This window comes from Nicotiana tomentosiformis, chromosome 1 (genome assembly GCF_000390325.3).
Source record: "Nicotiana tomentosiformis chromosome 1, ASM39032v3, whole genome shotgun sequence".
NCBI classification, from domain to species: Eukaryota; Viridiplantae; Streptophyta; class Magnoliopsida; order Solanales; family Solanaceae; genus Nicotiana; species Nicotiana tomentosiformis.
Genome location: NC_090812.1, coordinates 132,403,801 through 132,421,266, shown reverse-complemented (window position 1 = coordinate 132,421,266; position 17,466 = coordinate 132,403,801). Strand labels below are relative to the sequence as shown.

At 37.0% G+C, this 17,466-nt stretch overlaps 1 protein-coding gene and 1 long non-coding RNA gene across 3 annotated transcripts in view; one reads left to right on the top strand and one right to left on the bottom strand.

Annotated features, from left to right (window-relative positions):
* LOC104089525 (probable polyribonucleotide nucleotidyltransferase 1, chloroplastic) overlaps positions 1–17,466 on the top strand; it is a 60,291-nt gene that overhangs the window by 28,158 nt on the left and 14,667 nt on the right. For both annotated transcript variants that reach the window (XM_070191611.1, XM_070191607.1), the window contains exons 11-15: positions 4,513–4,587; positions 6,830–6,943; positions 7,413–7,505; positions 12,966–13,144; positions 13,337–13,520. In XM_070191611.1, the coding sequence (XP_070047712.1) occupies positions 4,513–4,587; positions 6,830–6,943; positions 7,413–7,505; positions 12,966–13,144; positions 13,337–13,520 (645 nt within the window). The remainder of the gene's footprint in view (positions 1–4,512; positions 4,588–6,829; positions 6,944–7,412; positions 7,506–12,965; positions 13,145–13,336; positions 13,521–17,466) is intronic.
* Positions 374–2,778, bottom strand: LOC104107407 (uncharacterized). Its single transcript, XR_011412601.1, has 2 exons — positions 2,189–2,778; positions 374–586 (listed from the first exon to the last, which is right to left on the bottom strand). It is a non-coding gene; the product is annotated as an uncharacterized lncRNA (long non-coding RNA).

Below are 17,466 nucleotides of genomic sequence, written 5' to 3'. Positions count from 1 at the left end.
CAAATGAAAACATCAAGGCCATTTAACAATTGTCGTCTAATGTTTTTTTACAATACAAATGGAAAGAATGCGGGTAAGAAATAACATCTTCTGTATCTTATGCCACCGCAACAGTATCTGAAAATAAAAACACCAACTAACTTTAGTTATGGCCACTAAGAACCACTAAGCTTGGAAAGTAGGTAAGGAACCCAAATTCGATGTTTCAAAATTTCGCTCTGCAATAATAGCTGCCACGATACTTTTTGCAGTCCTGCAAATAACCTATTTATACAAAATAGTTTACACAAGCTAGTTACCTAAGATACTATGAGAAGGAAATTTAAAACATTGTTAAGAAATGGAGAGTATGTTGTCCAGATAAGGCCACATGTGCTCAAGAAATTTATCGAGTCAGTCCAGCTTCAGCAACATATAAAGATAATAATTATGTATACATAACTAAGCAACTCTAAAGATGCAGGTTAAACATGTAACTGAATACATACACGGTCATTATCCGGACAGTAAACCCAACCAGTAATTTCAGGAAGTAATTGCTGCAAGCTTTGAGAATCTTGCTCGACCAATGGATGAATAGCAGGTCCTGATAGAGTAAATGAAAACTATTAATTGTTTTCAAAGGTGTTGATTGTGTAAAATAGAAAACATTATCTCTTCCAATGATAAAAGTGCAGAAGTGAGACATGAAATATATCAATGAACAAGAAGGAGACATAAGTTAAATATGAGCAAAGTTCTACCGTTTCAACAACATGGCTACTAACTGACATATATTAAAGTACTCAACCTTTCATACCTTTAAGATAGTAATTAGAAATAGTAGTTTGGTCCTGAGTGTTTATTTTAATTTGATCAATTCATAGACACTCTTGTTTATACCCAACCAGAAGGGCTAACTAAACAACTCAGATTATCCAAATCTTCACTTTGGGACAAATAATGAAAAAAAATCAAAGCTCTATAATTTACAGGTTATACATTAAAGACTACAGTCTGATTATCAGTTTATTGAAGTTCAGTGAAGTCAAACTTATAAACCTTCAAACAATAGAGCCGTAGTAAAAGATCCAACACGATAGATCAACAAACTAACTTTTTTAACTATGCGCTTACCTTGAAAGAGCAAAACGGAGCAGTGAAGAACATCATCAAAGTCGTGAAGATGAACAGACAGTTTTGATCTTTATGCTCTGTGTTTCATAGAAACCCAGCTTATAGAATCACAACAAAATACGTAAAAAGAACTTTTGAAACCAATGAGCTTGAGTTTTATACCATGCAAAGGATTATACGTTATTGGCACCTACTAAACCCAAACCAATAACAAGAAGAATAAGTTTTAGTCAAGATAAAAATGAACCATTAAATAGAGTGCTTATTTCATGACCAACTGGTTCTGGAATATATGAAAAAAACAATAAACTTAGCTAAATAAGAACTACAAGATTTATTCATATTAGGTTCCTATAACCATAAGTATGTATAGCTGCAATTAAACAAATTACAAGATGACATTGAAGCGGGTAAGCAGACATGTCCAATTGGTCCACTCTACTCTCAGTTGCTATCGTTCGTCAAGTAAGAAAAATTTAAGTTTATGTTCTTGTCTCCATTATAGGATGTGGAAAGGCATTCAAGAAGGAAACCTGCAGAGGGCTACCAAGATACAAAGTTCTATACTACATGGATTAATACATCCTTAGACACATGCAGCCAGCTTTAACCCAAACTTCAATCATATTCCAAGACGAAACTTTGTCAGGTTCTCAGTTTCGAGAAGTAACAAATCCAAAGAGTATTGGCATGTGCAAATTAATATTGTGTGTAAATTTATAATTAGTATCTCTAAAGCTAACACAATGAACATTACCTTTTTCAACTAAGAACACTTTCTGAATGATCTAGGACATGCCTTTGACACTTTTAAATAATGTTGCTTCATTACAATTTTGTATTGGCATCTCTAAAGCATTGAAAGAAGTACAGAATCACACTTAATCGCAATCTGAATGCCAAAATAATGAAAGTATAATTTCTTAAACTATTATTCTTGCCTAATATTCTCTCGGCGCAGCATATTTTTTCGATTGTGCTGTAATATCTTACCATTTTGTAAGCCTGAGCTAATATCAAAGTAACAGACACAACATAGCTGGGGAAAAACTTTTTAAACCCATGTAAATACCTTGACAGAGCAAAAGTGCAGCTGACGGATGATGGCGTTACCAGTGTTGCAAGGAGATGACCAAATCGCTCAGTTTTTCAAAGAAATCCAGTAACAGATGTAACCTTCGATTAATCTTTTTTGATAATCTCAGTAGAAGTCAAAATTTAAATTTTTGCGAAAATCAAAGAGAAGAAAGTAGCAAAACCCAAAGAAAAACATAGAGGAAACAAAGCAAATCAAAAGGATTTACTTTGGTAGAAGAAGCTTGAGCGGCGAAGAACTATGCGTCAAAAATTGAGGAGAGAGAAAATTGTTCTTCAAACTCGGTAACGGTGATTGCCACGGCCTAGGTAGAAAATGACCAACTGAGTCTACTTCTGATCTGAATAGTTAACAACAAATAAGGACATAATAGACAATTTAAAACAAATAGCACATCAAATGACCAGAATGTCCTCGTCATAAGCAGGCGTGTTGACGGAGAGCTCTCTGCTATTCCCTCTTATTATAAGTAGTAATACTCTTAGTTTAGCTATCTCTTTAATTTCTATCTTAAATGTTGAGAAGTGACAAACTCTTACGGATTCTCTCTTAAATGTTTGGCACACAAAAAGGTGTCATGAATATTTTGTTCTCTTTGGAGTCCCCCTAGTTTTAAAATGAGGTTTTGGAAATCCCCCCCCCCCCCCCCCCCGGAATGCCTGGGTACATGAGAGATCTCTTAACGATTATTGTGAATGTATTTGCATAATAATTGGTAAGAGACAAATTTATCATTGTATGAAGGCCTCCGTGTTTCCTCAGTAGCTCATTCTATATCACTTTAAAGAGGAAGGCTAGGAGTTAAAAGCATCCATGAAAAAAGATTTCGTGGAAGCCTAATGAGTTTGGGGTATTACTCATATTTGAAAATTTGGCATCATGCTTTTTCTTAAAAAGTATATTTATATTGTTCTCTTTATATTGGTGTTATTGTCTTATTGTGGAATATTATACCTTCGTTATCCCCACCCAGAAAAGTATGTAAAAATTACCTTTGTTATGATTAATAATTTCATATAATCGGGATTTGTTTTTTTTTAATCTTAAACAAAATATAATACGACTTGGTGCTGAAAAATGAAGTTCTTGACCAAGGATCTTGGTATTGGACATTGGTATGGAATTGCATTTTGATAAATATTACTCCCTCTCTCCCATTTTATGTGGCGCCTCTTTCTTTTTTAGTCTATCTCAAAAAGGATGACATCTATCTATATTTAGAAATAATTAACTTTAAACTTTCCATTTTACCCTTGATGAGATGATTTATAGCCACAAAAATGTCTATGGCTTGTTTTAGACCGAACTTTTTTTCTTTCTTAAACTCGTGCCAAGTCAAACACTATCACATAAAATGAGATAGAGGATGTACTAATCAGTCTATGTACTATTTAAAATGAAGATAGTAATATTAATTCATGGAGGCACAGTAAAGAGAAAAACAAAGAAAAGGAAAAGTAGTGAATAACATTATTTATATGGTTAAGCTTCTTATATGTTTTGGGGTTCATAGTATTTTTTTCTTTTTTTTTCTTCTTTTTAAGCAAACTAAAAAGTCCTCTCTTTGTTTCAGCTTTTACTTGTGCCAAGTTAATTCTAAGAAATTTGGAAATTCGAGACTTTAATAGCAATCATATGTATATAGTAAGAAATAGAATCACTACAGTTAAAGCCCATTTCTAATTTCAATTCTATTGGGATGTTCAGTTTTTATTATTAAGATCTCAACTAATATCATTCCTCAAATTTTCCCAAAAAAGGGGGAAAAAGGAGAGAAAAATTCTAAAAGTAATTTTGCCTCTAAGTATCAGTTTAGGTCTTGCATTTTATACAAGATATATCGTGATGAGTAATTGTGTCCAAAATGTTCCTATCCGAGAAATTCATCCCAATGTTCATCCTTGATAGGTGAAGCTACAACTTTCCAATCTGCTAGTGATTTTCTCTCCTCTTCCTACTTTTCCAAATGATTTTTTTTGTTTTGATGGATTGATTTTTGTTGTAATGGATACTGTGATGATAAATAAGAACAAAAAGTAAGGAGTTTAGATGATATGTATTTAGCTGGCACAAACTTTCCTCCTTTTGATGAATACAAGTCTTTTCAGAGTGACATTCTGATCATTATTCCTCAGTTGATGGCCTAATCCTAGAAAGTTATAAATTCTGATGTGTCTCCATTGGCACTGAGACCTGAGGGGTAGTGGAACTGCATACTTTCTTCGTAAATGTGGGACAGTGTAATTTGGTATTAACTTTTGCTGTTAATCTTAAAATCATGCTTTCTGCTTCTGTTTCAGCTGTTCTCTGAGGTAGATGTGAAGCTGGTATTCAAGGAAGTTACTTCCAAACTTTTGCGGAAACGAATTGTGGAGGTAAGAATTCTTTGAGACAATGTTATACAAGATCTTCTATAGATAGACTTTATACTGCTCTGTATGGCATTATTTGATTCAATTTTCATGTTACTAATCTTGGGGCGGGATAATTTCTTTGTTGCTCTATTTTCTATCTAGAATGGACCTGGACAGGTGATATAAGCTGTAAGATACATTATGATGAGGACTAAGAATACACTTGTGCTCCTTACAAAATGGTAGTTGTATTTTTGCCTTTTGAGTCGAACAACATCATAGTTGAGAAATTGTGAAATATTATCCTTTATATCATTCAATGCAATATTTGTAACTTGTAGTATTGCAGATTTGCGAAGAAGAAAGGCTTCTTTCATATATTAGTATGTTTCTACATCCCTAAGCAAAGGTACTTATACAAAAGGTCCTATGACTATTTTAGGAAGGAAATAAATAACAATCAATTTACAATCAATTACAATCAATCAGAATAAAATCAAATCTTTCAGAATAATCAAGCCAGTAAATACTTCCCCTCAAGTTGGTGCAAAGATGTCGCACATGCCCAACTTGCAAACTAGTGTATAAGAAGTGTTTGTTGAGACTTTTGGTAAACACATCAACTAGCTGCTTTCTGATGACACATGAAACAAACTCAAGATACCACTCGTAACTTTTTCTTTGATGATGGATTGGATTATGTGCTATACTGATGACAGCCTTGTTGTCACAGAATAAGAAAAGTTTTCCCTTTTTAGACAGTTTCAATTTCTCTAGTAACTTTAGTAACCAAAGAAGTTCATAGATACCCTGGTGCCATAACACTATATTCTGCTTCTATACTTGATCTAGCAACTACTCATTGCTTCGTATTCTCCAATTAACCAAGTTCCCTCCTACATGTGTATAATAACCGGATGTAGATCTTCTATCATTTAAAGATTCAGCCCAATCCGCGTCTCTATAGGCTTCTACCCGAAGGTGACCATGTTTGGAGAAAAGCAGACCTTTCTCCGGAGCAAATTTCAGATACCGCAAAATGTGAAAGAGAACTTGCATATGAGGATCACGGGGATCATGCATAAACTAACTCACCAAGTTGACTGGATAGGCTATGTCTAGTCTGGTATGAGAGAGATAAATAAGTCTTCCTACCTCTATTAACTCTCCTTATCAACTGGCTTTCCAACTCCTGTATGTAATTTGTGATCTCTTTCAATGGATGATTTTGTTGGTTTGCAACCTGTCATACCAGTTTCTTTCAAGAGATCCAGAATATACTTTTTTGAAAAATAAAGATTCCTCTTTTTGATCTAGCAACCTCAATTCCCAGGAAGTATTGCAATTTTTCTAGGTTCTTGATCTCAAATTCCTGTGCCAATAGCTTCTTCAATCGGGTCATCTTCTTTATGTCGTCTCCTGTCATTACTATGTCATCAACATAAACTATGAGAAGAGTAGTTTACCCTTTTGATGTCTTATGAAGAGGGTATGATCAGCATTGCTTTGTTAGTAGCCAAAGGAGATCATTGCTTTGCAGAATCTGTCAAATCATCTTGATTTTCTGATTTGAACTGCTATTTTCATCAAAACATCTAGAGTTCGTTTCTTTCCAAATTTTCCACCAAATACATGATAGAAGTATTACGTATTGAATTGTTAAACAATAAAACTATTAAGTATTGAATATGAGCATAGTGTTGGTCCCATGATGTTCTGTTAATTATGAGGTATTACTGAACTATATTTATAAATAAAACAGTTATATAAATATAGTAGGGTTAGCCCCTAGACGGGTCAGAACATGGGCACTTATTAAGCAGCATATTTAGGCCATAACCTATTAAATGGGTTGGGAGTGGCGGTTAGTGTTGTCATCTGCCCCATTGACAGGCCTAGGATGGGATTACTACCCGCATTTCCACAACCCCCCCCCCCCTCCCCCCGCGGGTAAAAAGGAAAAACAGGAAAGAAATCAGGAGCAAACACCTTTCTATGAACTCCGATACCATGTTCGGAGTTGAGTGTTTTTCATCAAACGCATTTTGCATATTACATTGAATTAGTTGATGTTATGCTTTGTCATTGTTTCTAACCAGAGGGATGGAGCAAAGCTGTAAAAAAAATTTCAGGAGCTAGGGATGTGTCTAGGATTTATAGGACCTGGTCTTTGCACCTGAGTATTAGTTTTTTCCATCTGAATATCTACTTGGTGTTAAGTTAGTTTATAGTTATGCTTCTCATTTTTTTCCCCTGTATTCAGAGAGGTAAGAGAAGTGATGGCAGGACCCCTCAGGAGATACGGGTAATTGACGCACGCTGTGGACTGCTTCCCAGGGCACATGGGAGTGCTCTCTTCACTCGAGGCGAAACACAGGTTTGTTCCCTCTATATTCTGTAAAATGCACAACTGAATTAGCCTATTTGCAAGCATCAGATTTGTCTTTCCTCTGAAAGTTTCTTCAGAATTTGCTCATATGATGAAAGAAAGTTCATTGACCTGATTTTTTTATGACTGATGTTCTTTTAAGCTTTAAAGTTTTTAATTTGTTTTTTGTCGGATTTACTTTTTCCTCTACTTGTTCTACTTAATTTTAGCTAAATAGTATGGTTGAGGAATTCAAACTAAAATCAGAAATATAAAGAGTTGAGATCCCAGATTTTGCAGAGGGGGAACCATTTTTTCCTTTCCCTTGTGGATCTTGTTTCTGAAAGTGTGAAGATGTAGTATCAAGCTGGTTTGAATTCTGATTTGTTAATTGTAGCTTACGCTTGATAGAAATATATTCTATTCAATAGCAGTTCTGTTGTGTACTTGATTGCTTCTTGGATTTTTGGTTTTGCAGTCATTGGCGGTGGTAACACTCGGTGATAAGCAAATGGCACAGAAGATAGACAACCTTGTGGATGATGATGAATACAAGAGATTTTATCTTCAGGTATGAGTACCTGTGATAAGTATGTCCAAGTCATTAGACAGTTTCCTATGCTGCCATAACTTACCCGCTTTGAAAACCTCATTTTCTACGGATTCTATCACAAGAGCATTTCCCATGGTTAGAGAATACACCTTTCCCACATCCATTCTGCAAGGGTGTTCAAAGGAGTTTATAGTGGAGCTAGACTACTTAAAATTTTGGGTTTAGATTCTCAAATTTTCAGAGCAGAACTTTGGTAACTGGTTCTCAAAACAGTTTTTTCTCTACCTATCTTATAGATCTAGGTTTGTCTTGCTCAATTGGTCAATCGAGCCGATTTGGGCCTCTCTCTTTTATTTCAAACCATTGAGCTACTGATTCTGCTCCAAACTAGCTCTTTAGCCTGTTGGACCAACTTATCTCTACTCCATGCCCACTCTTTAGCCTGTTGAGCCTACTTTCTCAGTATGTCAACTCTTTAGCTTGTAATGGCACTTCAATTTCTAAAACAAAAACTTTAGCAGTAAAAAAAAGGCCAGAAAACAAGCAAAGAAGAAAAAAAGAATCTTCATTCCAGATATACCCCTAAAATTGGGTTATGCATGTCGAAAGGTGTTAGAGAATATGTGTCATGTGTCAGATCTATGAGGGTTTCCTAAGAAACTTGTAATGGTCCATAACAACTCCACCCATTACCTTAAAGTTTTTGAATCAATGCTCAGATTCTTTTAGACAAGCTTTTTCAACAAAATGCTTTATTTTTATTTTTATGTAGTAGTTCCATTACTGGCATCAAGTAGCAAAAGTTACAAGGATATGAATACATAGTTAAGATTATAGAAAACTGATTGTGTCGGTTGTAGAGACAAAATACTAGGCTATTACAAAGGAGCTGACAAAATCCAAAAAATGGTCAATGCTAGATACAGGGGTTAGCTTGAGCCAGGAAAAAAGATTACATTAAACATCTTTCCTGCCGGGAATGACTCGAAGTTGAGATTCCATCAAAACACCTCTGATTTCTTTTTATCCAGATGCACCAAAAGATACTTCCAGGCACCATTAGCCAGATATTCTTGATGGCTTTATTAATTTGTATGAGCTCCAGCTCATATATGCTTCCTTGATATTGTGTGGCATGGCCCAACTTACACCAAAATTAGATATTAACATATTCCATAACTCTGAAGCTACTGTACAATGTAAGAGTAGGTGGCTGACACTTTCTGCATTGGACTTGCACATATAGCATCTATTAGCCAATTGAATGCTCCTTTTTTCTGAGATTATCCTGGGTCAAACATGCATCATATAGAGCTGTCCAACTAAAGCATATGACTTTAGCAGGCAGCCTTGTTCTCCAAATTAACTTCCATGACCAAGAAGCAATCGTCATATTTTGTCATTTTTTTGTTTTCTCCTGCTTTATCGAAAATGTTGCCTACACCCAAAGGAGCTAGTCTATTAGTTTTAGGACGAAGAGATGGCTCGTCTTGTGCCATTTTTGTTTTCTCCTTTGCATATTCAACTTCAAGAGCAGCTTCTAAAACATAATGTTCTTCTCTTCTTTTAACCGAATGGACATGCATAGGATCTTTTTCTTCATGGGACTGGAGAAGATGCTTAATATGTTTAAGGTGGATCATTTTTAGCACTCATATTCTTTCGGAAACGTGGACATAATAGTAGTGATGATCGTCTTCTGTTAGGAAAGTGAAAAATTCTTTGGCTCTGCCATGCATGGAAACTATAATATGGTTTGAAATATGACATGTTTTTTGTTTAGCCACGGTAATATAAAGTGCATAAGAAATATTCATCTTCAAATTTTCATCTCTTTCTGAAACTAATTATTTTAACTTGCTTCATTCCTTTTATTGAAGAGAATTATGTGAATCGGGCTTGTTGTTTTTGGTATACAATGTCAGGCAGTTTCCCTTTCCCCTACTGAAATTGGTGCCTAGAAGTTGACTTTACTTTTCCGATTAATGGTTTGTCGTCTCTTATTTGGTGTTATAATTGAAACCTATACCTTCACCTTCTTAAACTATGTCGGGAATTGATTCCTACATTTAACTACAATAGACAGCTAAACAGATAAGGAAAGTCCTTTGTACTGGTTTGCTCTGCATGTAACTGATGGAATGGGCTACCTTCTCCCTTGTATTCTTCAACATGTCACTGTAAGATAATACGTTCATCCCAAAAGAATGAAATAAGATCAAGTGCTTTGCTGTAGTGCTTGAATTTAATGTCCAGTGTACTGGGGAATTGCTTATTACATCCTAAGTTAGTAAGGCCTCATTTTGTTTTTAAAGAGTAAGACATCTGATGCTGAATACCATATCTGAATATCAAGATGCGTATTAAGATTAAGACATATGAATCTGAATACACATGTGAATTTTAAGATGTGTATTAAGATCTGAATATTTTCTTATGGTATCTGTTGGCGGTACTGATATTGTCTCTTTTCTTTTCTTTTCTTTTCGTGTTCTTGAGCCGAGGGTCTTTCGGAAACAACCCCTCTACTTCTCGGGGTAGGGGTAAGATCTGCGTACACACTACCCTCCCCAGACCCCACTAGTGGGATTTTACTGGGTCGTCGTCGTCGTCGTCGTTGTTGTTGTATTAAGATATGAATACTAAATGATTAAGACTGTTTTTTTAACATCTGAATATATAAAATTTGTCTTTATTTAAAAATTAATAAGCATAAAATTCAAATAAAATACTAATTAATCTAATATTCTATCAATAACATATATATTTTTTAAAACATGGTAGTTGGTGGTGGTGACGGCTAACAGAGGTGCTTGTGAATGCCGACTAGAGGCGGTGGTTGTGGTGGTTTTGGATGATGATGGTGGTTCTGGGTAGCAACTAGTGGTGATTGGTAGCGATGGCGGTTATGGTGGTGGGTGGTGATAGTCAATAATGGTGGGTGGTGGTTGTGGTTGTGATGGAGGAAGGGGATGGTAGTAGTTTATAATGGTGTGCGGTGCCGGCTATGGTTGTTGATGGTAATGGGGTTGTGGTAGTTGAGGTGGGTAACTGTGTGGTTGTGGTTTAAGATGATGGTGGTGGGGTGGTGGTAATGGTGGCGGCTATGGTTGAGGATGGTGGTGGTTGAATATGGTGGCAGTGGTAGCTGATCAATGGAGCTCCCGAAGGTTTTTTTCCTTTGGAAAGGGCTTGAGACAGGGCGATCCCTTATCCCCTTTCTTATTCATACTTGCCATGGAAGGGTTAAACAATATGTTAAGAACAACACGGGGTAATGGATGAATTAAGGGCTTCAATGTGGCAAGGAACCAAACTGACAGGTTGGAGGTTACTCATCTTCAATATGCAGATGATACCCCCATTTTCTGTGATGCTGATGAGATCCAAGTAAAGTATTTAAGAGTGATTCTTATAATTTTCGAAGCCATCTTTGGGCTTCATATCAACCGGAGGAAAAGTCAGATTTTTCCAGTTAATGAGGTATCTAATATTCAGCTGCTGGCAGGGATTCTGGGAGGTGAAATTGGTTCTATCCCAACCACTTATTTGGGGATGCCTTTGGGAGCTAAGAGCAAATCCAAGGACATCTGGAATGGAGTCCTAGAAAAATGTGAGAAACAGCTAGCAAGATGGAAATCAAACTACATTTCATTGGGTGGTAGATTGGTCCTCATTAACTCTGTGCTAGATGCTCTCCCTACATATATGTTGTCCCTATTTCCTATACCTACCAATGTAGAGAAAAGACTGGACACCTTGAGAAGAAACTTCCTCTGGCATGGAAACAAAGAGAAGAAGGGCTTTCATCTAGTCAAATGGAAAACTTTGACCCTCAGCAAAAAGATGGGAGGTCTGGGGTCTGGAACTTGAGAATGCAGAATAAAAGTCTTTTGATGAAGTGGCTTTGGAGGTTTACCAGGGAGGAACAAGCTTTGTGGAACAAGGTTATAAAGGCTAAATATGGAAAGGAAGGATTCTAGATGACTAAGCAGGTAAACAATGCTTATGGTACCAGCTTGTGGAGAACTATAAGGAACCTGTGGCCAAATTTTGCTGACAAACTTCAATTCAAAGTAAGGAATGGTAGGAAAACTCTTTTTTGAGAAGATAACTGGTTAGGAATTGATTGTCTTATGAATCTTTTTCCAGACATTTATGCCCTGAATCAACAACATAGAGCTACAGTATATGAACTTTGGGGGCACGGGCATGGAATCTCACTTTCAGAAGACCTTTACATGATTGGGAGCTGCCCAGAATAACAGACTTCTTTAACACTCTGGAGCTATGTAACGGACTGCAGGAGGGAGAAGATACACTTACCTGGAGCCAAAACAGCAGTGGGATGTACAAAGTCAGTTCAACCTACAAGTATCTAAACCAAGATGGTGGACAAGTCAATCTATAGCCTTGGAAACACATCTGGAGGGTCAAAACACCATACAAAGTGGCATATTTTTCTTGGCTGGTAGTTAGAGAAGCTGTTTTAACACATGACAACTTGAGAAGAAGGGGAATACCATTCTGCTCGAGGTGTTACTTATGTGGCCAAGAGGTAGAGACAATCAACCATGTGTTTCTACATTGTAGAGTGACTAGTCAGTTGTGGGATTTATTCATCAACCTCAGGGGTATTAGATGGCCAATGCCAGGAAGAACATCTAAACTCTTGTCAAGCTGGAATGTAGGGGGGAAGTGCACTGCTTCAAACAAAGACAGATTGTCCCTGCAACTATTTGGTGGACAATATGGAAGGAGAGTAACTCAAGATGCTTTGAGGATACAATTAGCTCTATTCAGAAAATTAAGATGAATTGTATTCTTCGTTTTTGTTTTTGGTGTAAAGCAGAATATAGTGACGACTTAGAGTCAATTCTACAAGTCCTAGATTCCTTGTAAGAAGCGCAAGGATTGTAATAGGGAGCTTTGTAGGCTTTTGTAAACTCTTTCTTTTGGCTTCCAGCACAAAGCTGAAGATTGTTTAATATAAATATACATGTTACATTGTCAAAAAAAAATAATGGTAGGCGGTGACGGCAATTAGTAATGAATGTGGATGATAGCATCTTAATGAAATTAAGTCTTTGTTATAGATATTAATCATTGATTAAGATCTGAATGAGATACAGACTTAAAAACAAACACACTTAATGTCTGAGATCTGAATAATTAAGATTCAGACCTCCATTAAGTGCAAACAAATGAGGCCTAAGTAACTATTGATGTGTTTATTCTAGATGTCTCTTGTTTTTCTTTTCCTTCTTTTGGTTTCTTCTAATCTCTAGAAATCACTGGAGATCATTAAGCTGATAATGTTTGTTTGTTTTCTGATTTCCCCTGAATGAAGTATGTTTATCTCCAAACCTCTGTTGGCTTTGTGTTACTTCACAGATTTATTTGTGAATTCTTGATTTTCCACTTGGTATCTCAAGGAAATACTTGATATTTTCTTTACCTGCTGGCTTGCTTATGCAGTATTCGTTTCCACCCTCATGCGTTGGTGAAGCTGGGCGTGTAGGGGCACCATCAAGAAGAGAAATTGGTCATGGAATGCTTGCAGAGAGAGCTCTTGGACCAATACTGCCTCCTGAAGATGACTTCCCTTACACTGTTCGTGTTGAGAGTACCATCACTGAAAGCAATGGCTCATCGAGGTAGAGCGCTTAAAATATGTTTAGAATGTGTCATGTATGTATCTGTAGCTTTTGTTTTTGCCCATCTTAACTATGTTCAAAGGGTTTTATTTCAATAACCTGAAAAAAGTTTGAGGGGATAGTCCCTTTCTAGTCTTTCCAGAGTTGGTCGCCATTTTCCTTTCTGTGACATCTATCTTCTCTATGTGGCAGTATGGCATCTGTATGTGGTGGGTGCTTAGCATTGCAAGATGCTGGTGTTCCTGTTAAGTGTTCTATCGCTGGTATTGCAATGGGTATGGTTCTGGACACGAAGGAATTTGGTGGAGATGGAACTCCACTCATCCTTTCAGACATATTGGGTTCTGAAGATGCATCAGGAGATATGGATTTCAAGGTACTACTTTTTAAATTGTTTCTATCATCTTCCTATCACGTGTTTCTTGAAAAAAGGTATCTTTACATATTTATGCCAATTCATCCGTGTTTGAAGGTCCTTGTAATTTATGATTTGTGATTGAATAAAATGATTTTAGAACTTTTGCAGTTCAATGATTATAGCTAAACTAGTACAGTGAGCAAATCAGATGAAGTATTGGAGCGGGTTTCATGTGCCTGCAACTCTGCCTTTACTGTAAAGGCTGTTTGGTTAGTTAGAGGATCTTTGGATATCTGGGAAAAGATAAACATTGAAAAAGTAACCACGTAAAGCAAACTGAGGAAAACTTTTATCTTATGCAGTCAATAGACTTAACTAATGTGGGATTCTAACACCTCTCTGCACGCCTAGGGCTGTACATATGGATGATCAATAATATAACATGGGTGCCAACCATCGGGTAACACAATAATAGCTATGTGTCTGGCTCATGTTATAAAAATATCTTGGATTTAACTCAACCCCAAAACCTAACTCATGAGATAAGGATTGTCGGAGACCGTATAAAGTGACTACAACTCATTGCTTCAACCAATCTAGGAACACTCTAGCAACCGGGGCTTTACTAATAGTCTTGGTAGCGCCCCTCTTAACTCTTTTGTGTTCTTCAAAGACATCTCAGTTTTCGACTTTTGTTAACTTCATTAAACACTCCTTTTTACTTTTGTAGCTATTTGCACCTTCTCATTCCACCACCTAAGTCTCGTGGTTGAGGTCCTAGGTCTTTGGACACACCTAAAACTTCCTGCTTTCGTAATGCAAGTTGCCATTTCATTGCACTACATCTGCTTCCAAGTCACAGTAGTCCTCCTTCAAAAGCTTGTCCTTAAATACTATTTGGTTTGTGTTGTCTGGTGCTCACCACCAAATTCTTGGTTGCATGCAACTGTTCTCCTTTCTTGTTCCACTCTTTCGCTTCGCATTCAGTTTCACCCGGCCATGTTGCGTGATCAGAGCTTCTCCTAGCATAACCGTCTGGTCTTTCCATATGGTCCTATACTTCTTCCGGTAAGAATGAAGTCTATTTGGCTGCAATTAGATATGTGTTAGCTAAAGATAAATAAAAAATTAAGGGAATCTCTAAGCAGTGTTTTGGAGAGCGCGAAGCGGAAAAAAGCGAGGAGGCCTCGCTTCACCGAAGCGAGAAGTGCGAAGCGAAGCGCGCGCTTTTTTCATGTGAAGCGCAATTTAACACATAAATAAAAAAAATTAAATAGGCATAGATAAATGACCAAGAACTCAATAAAAATAACATATTAAGCAAATGTTTCAATTCTTAAATCAAGAAGTAAATAATAGATACTAAAACTAGATAGTCAATAATCCTCAAAAGTCATAACATATTAAGCAGATGCAAAACAAAATCACAAAAGGAGCAACATCCTATTCTTTAACAAGATCTCCAAACTCTTGAAGTATCATCATGTTCGAGTTATTATATTGGTCATCTTCTTCTTCTTCTTCATCGGGGGCTTCATCAATTAGGCTTCACAAAATGACTATTTTTTCATTTTTTGCTGTTCATTTATCCATCATAATGGAACAACCATAAGTTCTCCATTGCACCTTATGCTCCTCGACAATCTTGTTTGTCTTCTCCACCTCCTTTTTTAGACAAGGAACTCTTACTTCGTGATAGGTAAGGGGCTTCATTCCTAGGCCATATTGGCCTACAGCCTCAATGAATTCACCAAAACTATCAGTGTAATTTACACATTTAAAAGGGAGCCCCGCATCATACATCCACATGGCAAAAACATCTACAGCGCGCTCTCTTAAAGCGTAGAAGCAAGGCGAGGCGAGGGACCTGCGCCTTTCTGCCCTAAAGCGCGGCTCTGGTAAATAAGCGCACGCTTTACCCTAAAAAGCGAGAAGCGAGGCGATGAAAAAAGCGCTGAAAAGCTCGCTTAAGCGAGGTCCAACGGCAGCCTAGGGTTTTTAAAAAAAAAAAATTGCAAATACACTTACGCACACTACTTCCAAAGATATGAATACCTTGATCCAAGAGATTCCAAATTACCATCAAAACTTTATTGGGATAGATTTGAATCGACATATGGGTAGATATAGTGTTGTTCCTACTTAACATATGAGGATATAGTGATGGTAAAAGAAATACAGAGTGAAAGGCTATTCTCATAACAACAAAATGGTTTTGTTGCGATGACTACTGCTGCAATAGCTACTGCATCGTCAAGCCGCACATCGCCGCACCGGCGATGGAACCGGCAGAAAAGCTCGAAATGTTTTCCGTCGTGGGCTTTAAGCGCTGACAACAAAAAATGTTCTTCTATCTGGCCACGCTCAATTTGCAGCGCTTTGTTAGTGAGGACATTTCGGTCTTGGTAGAAGGAACTCCTGACAATGAGAGATTTGTGGTCACGGAGGCATGGAAGCATTTTGACTTGTGCAAAAATTATATCTTGAGTTGTTTGGAAGATGGCCGGTACAATGTTTATAGTGTCATGAAAACTTTGAAAGAGTTCTGGAACGCTCTTGAAAAGAAGTACAAGATTGAAGATGCTGCACTTAAAAAGTTTGTTGCCGCGAAATTCTTGGACTTTAAAATGGTTGACAACAAGTATGTTATAACTCAAGTCCAAGAATTGCAAGTCATCGTTCATGACCTCCTTGCTGATGGTATAATTAGAATCAATAATTGTATTAAAGATATTGATTATGCTACTAATTATAAATTTATGATTGAAGGTATGGTCATAAATGAAGCGTTTTGAGTTGCAACATTTATTGAAAAGTTGCCTCTTCTGTGTAAGGACTTTAAGAATTACTTGAAACATAAGGGCAAGGAGATGACACATGAAGGCCTTATTTTTCGTCTAAAGATTGAAGAGGACAAGGCTGCTTAAAAGAAGTTGTGAGAATGCACGGGAGAAAAATCTTTTATTGATGTTAATTGTAATTCAATGAACCCTATTTATAAGTACACATAATATTTAACCTACTCCTATTAGATACGGGACTAAGACTAATTACATATATATTCACATAGCTATTCTAACACTCCCCCTCTAGCTGGTTACATATATAACTAATAGGAGGACCAATGAGGGACTTGGTGAAAATATCTGCGAGCTGATCATTTGACTTCACAAACTTTGTAGTAGTTTTTTCTCTGACGAAGTGACAGTCAATCTCAATATTTTTAGTTCTCTCATGGAACACCAGATTCAATGCAATATGAAGGGCAGCTTGATTATCACACACTAGTTCCACTTGGCTGATCTCACCAAATTTCAACTCCTTGAGCAACTGTTTGATCCAAACTAGCTCACTTGTTGCCATAGCCATTGCTCGATATTCTGCTTCTGCGCTAGACCGAGCAACGACATTCTGTTTCTTGTTCTTCCAAGACACCAAGTTACCTCATACTAAAACACAATACCCAGACGTAGAAAGTCTATCAGAAGGTGATCCTGCTCAATCAGCATCTGAGTATCCAACGATCTGCTCATGGCCTCGATCCTCAAACAATAACCCATTGCCTGGAGCCGATTTTATATACCGAAGAATGCGGACAACTGCATCCCAATGACTATCACAAGGAGAATCCATAAACTGACTTTACAATACTCACAGTAAAGGAAATGTCAGATGTGATAGTCATTGGGATGCAGTTGTCCGCATTCTTCGATATATAAAATCGGCTCCAGGCAATGGGTTATTGTTTGAGGATCGAGGCCATGAGCAGATCGTTGGATACTCAGATGCTGATTGGGCAGGATCACCTTCTGATAGACTTTCTACGTTTGGGTATTGTGTTTTAGTATGAGGTAACTTGGTGTCTTGGAAGAACAAGAAACAGAATGTCGTTGCTCGGTCCAGCGCAGAAGCAGAATATCGAGCAATGACTATGGCAACATGTGAGCTAGTTTGGATCAAACAG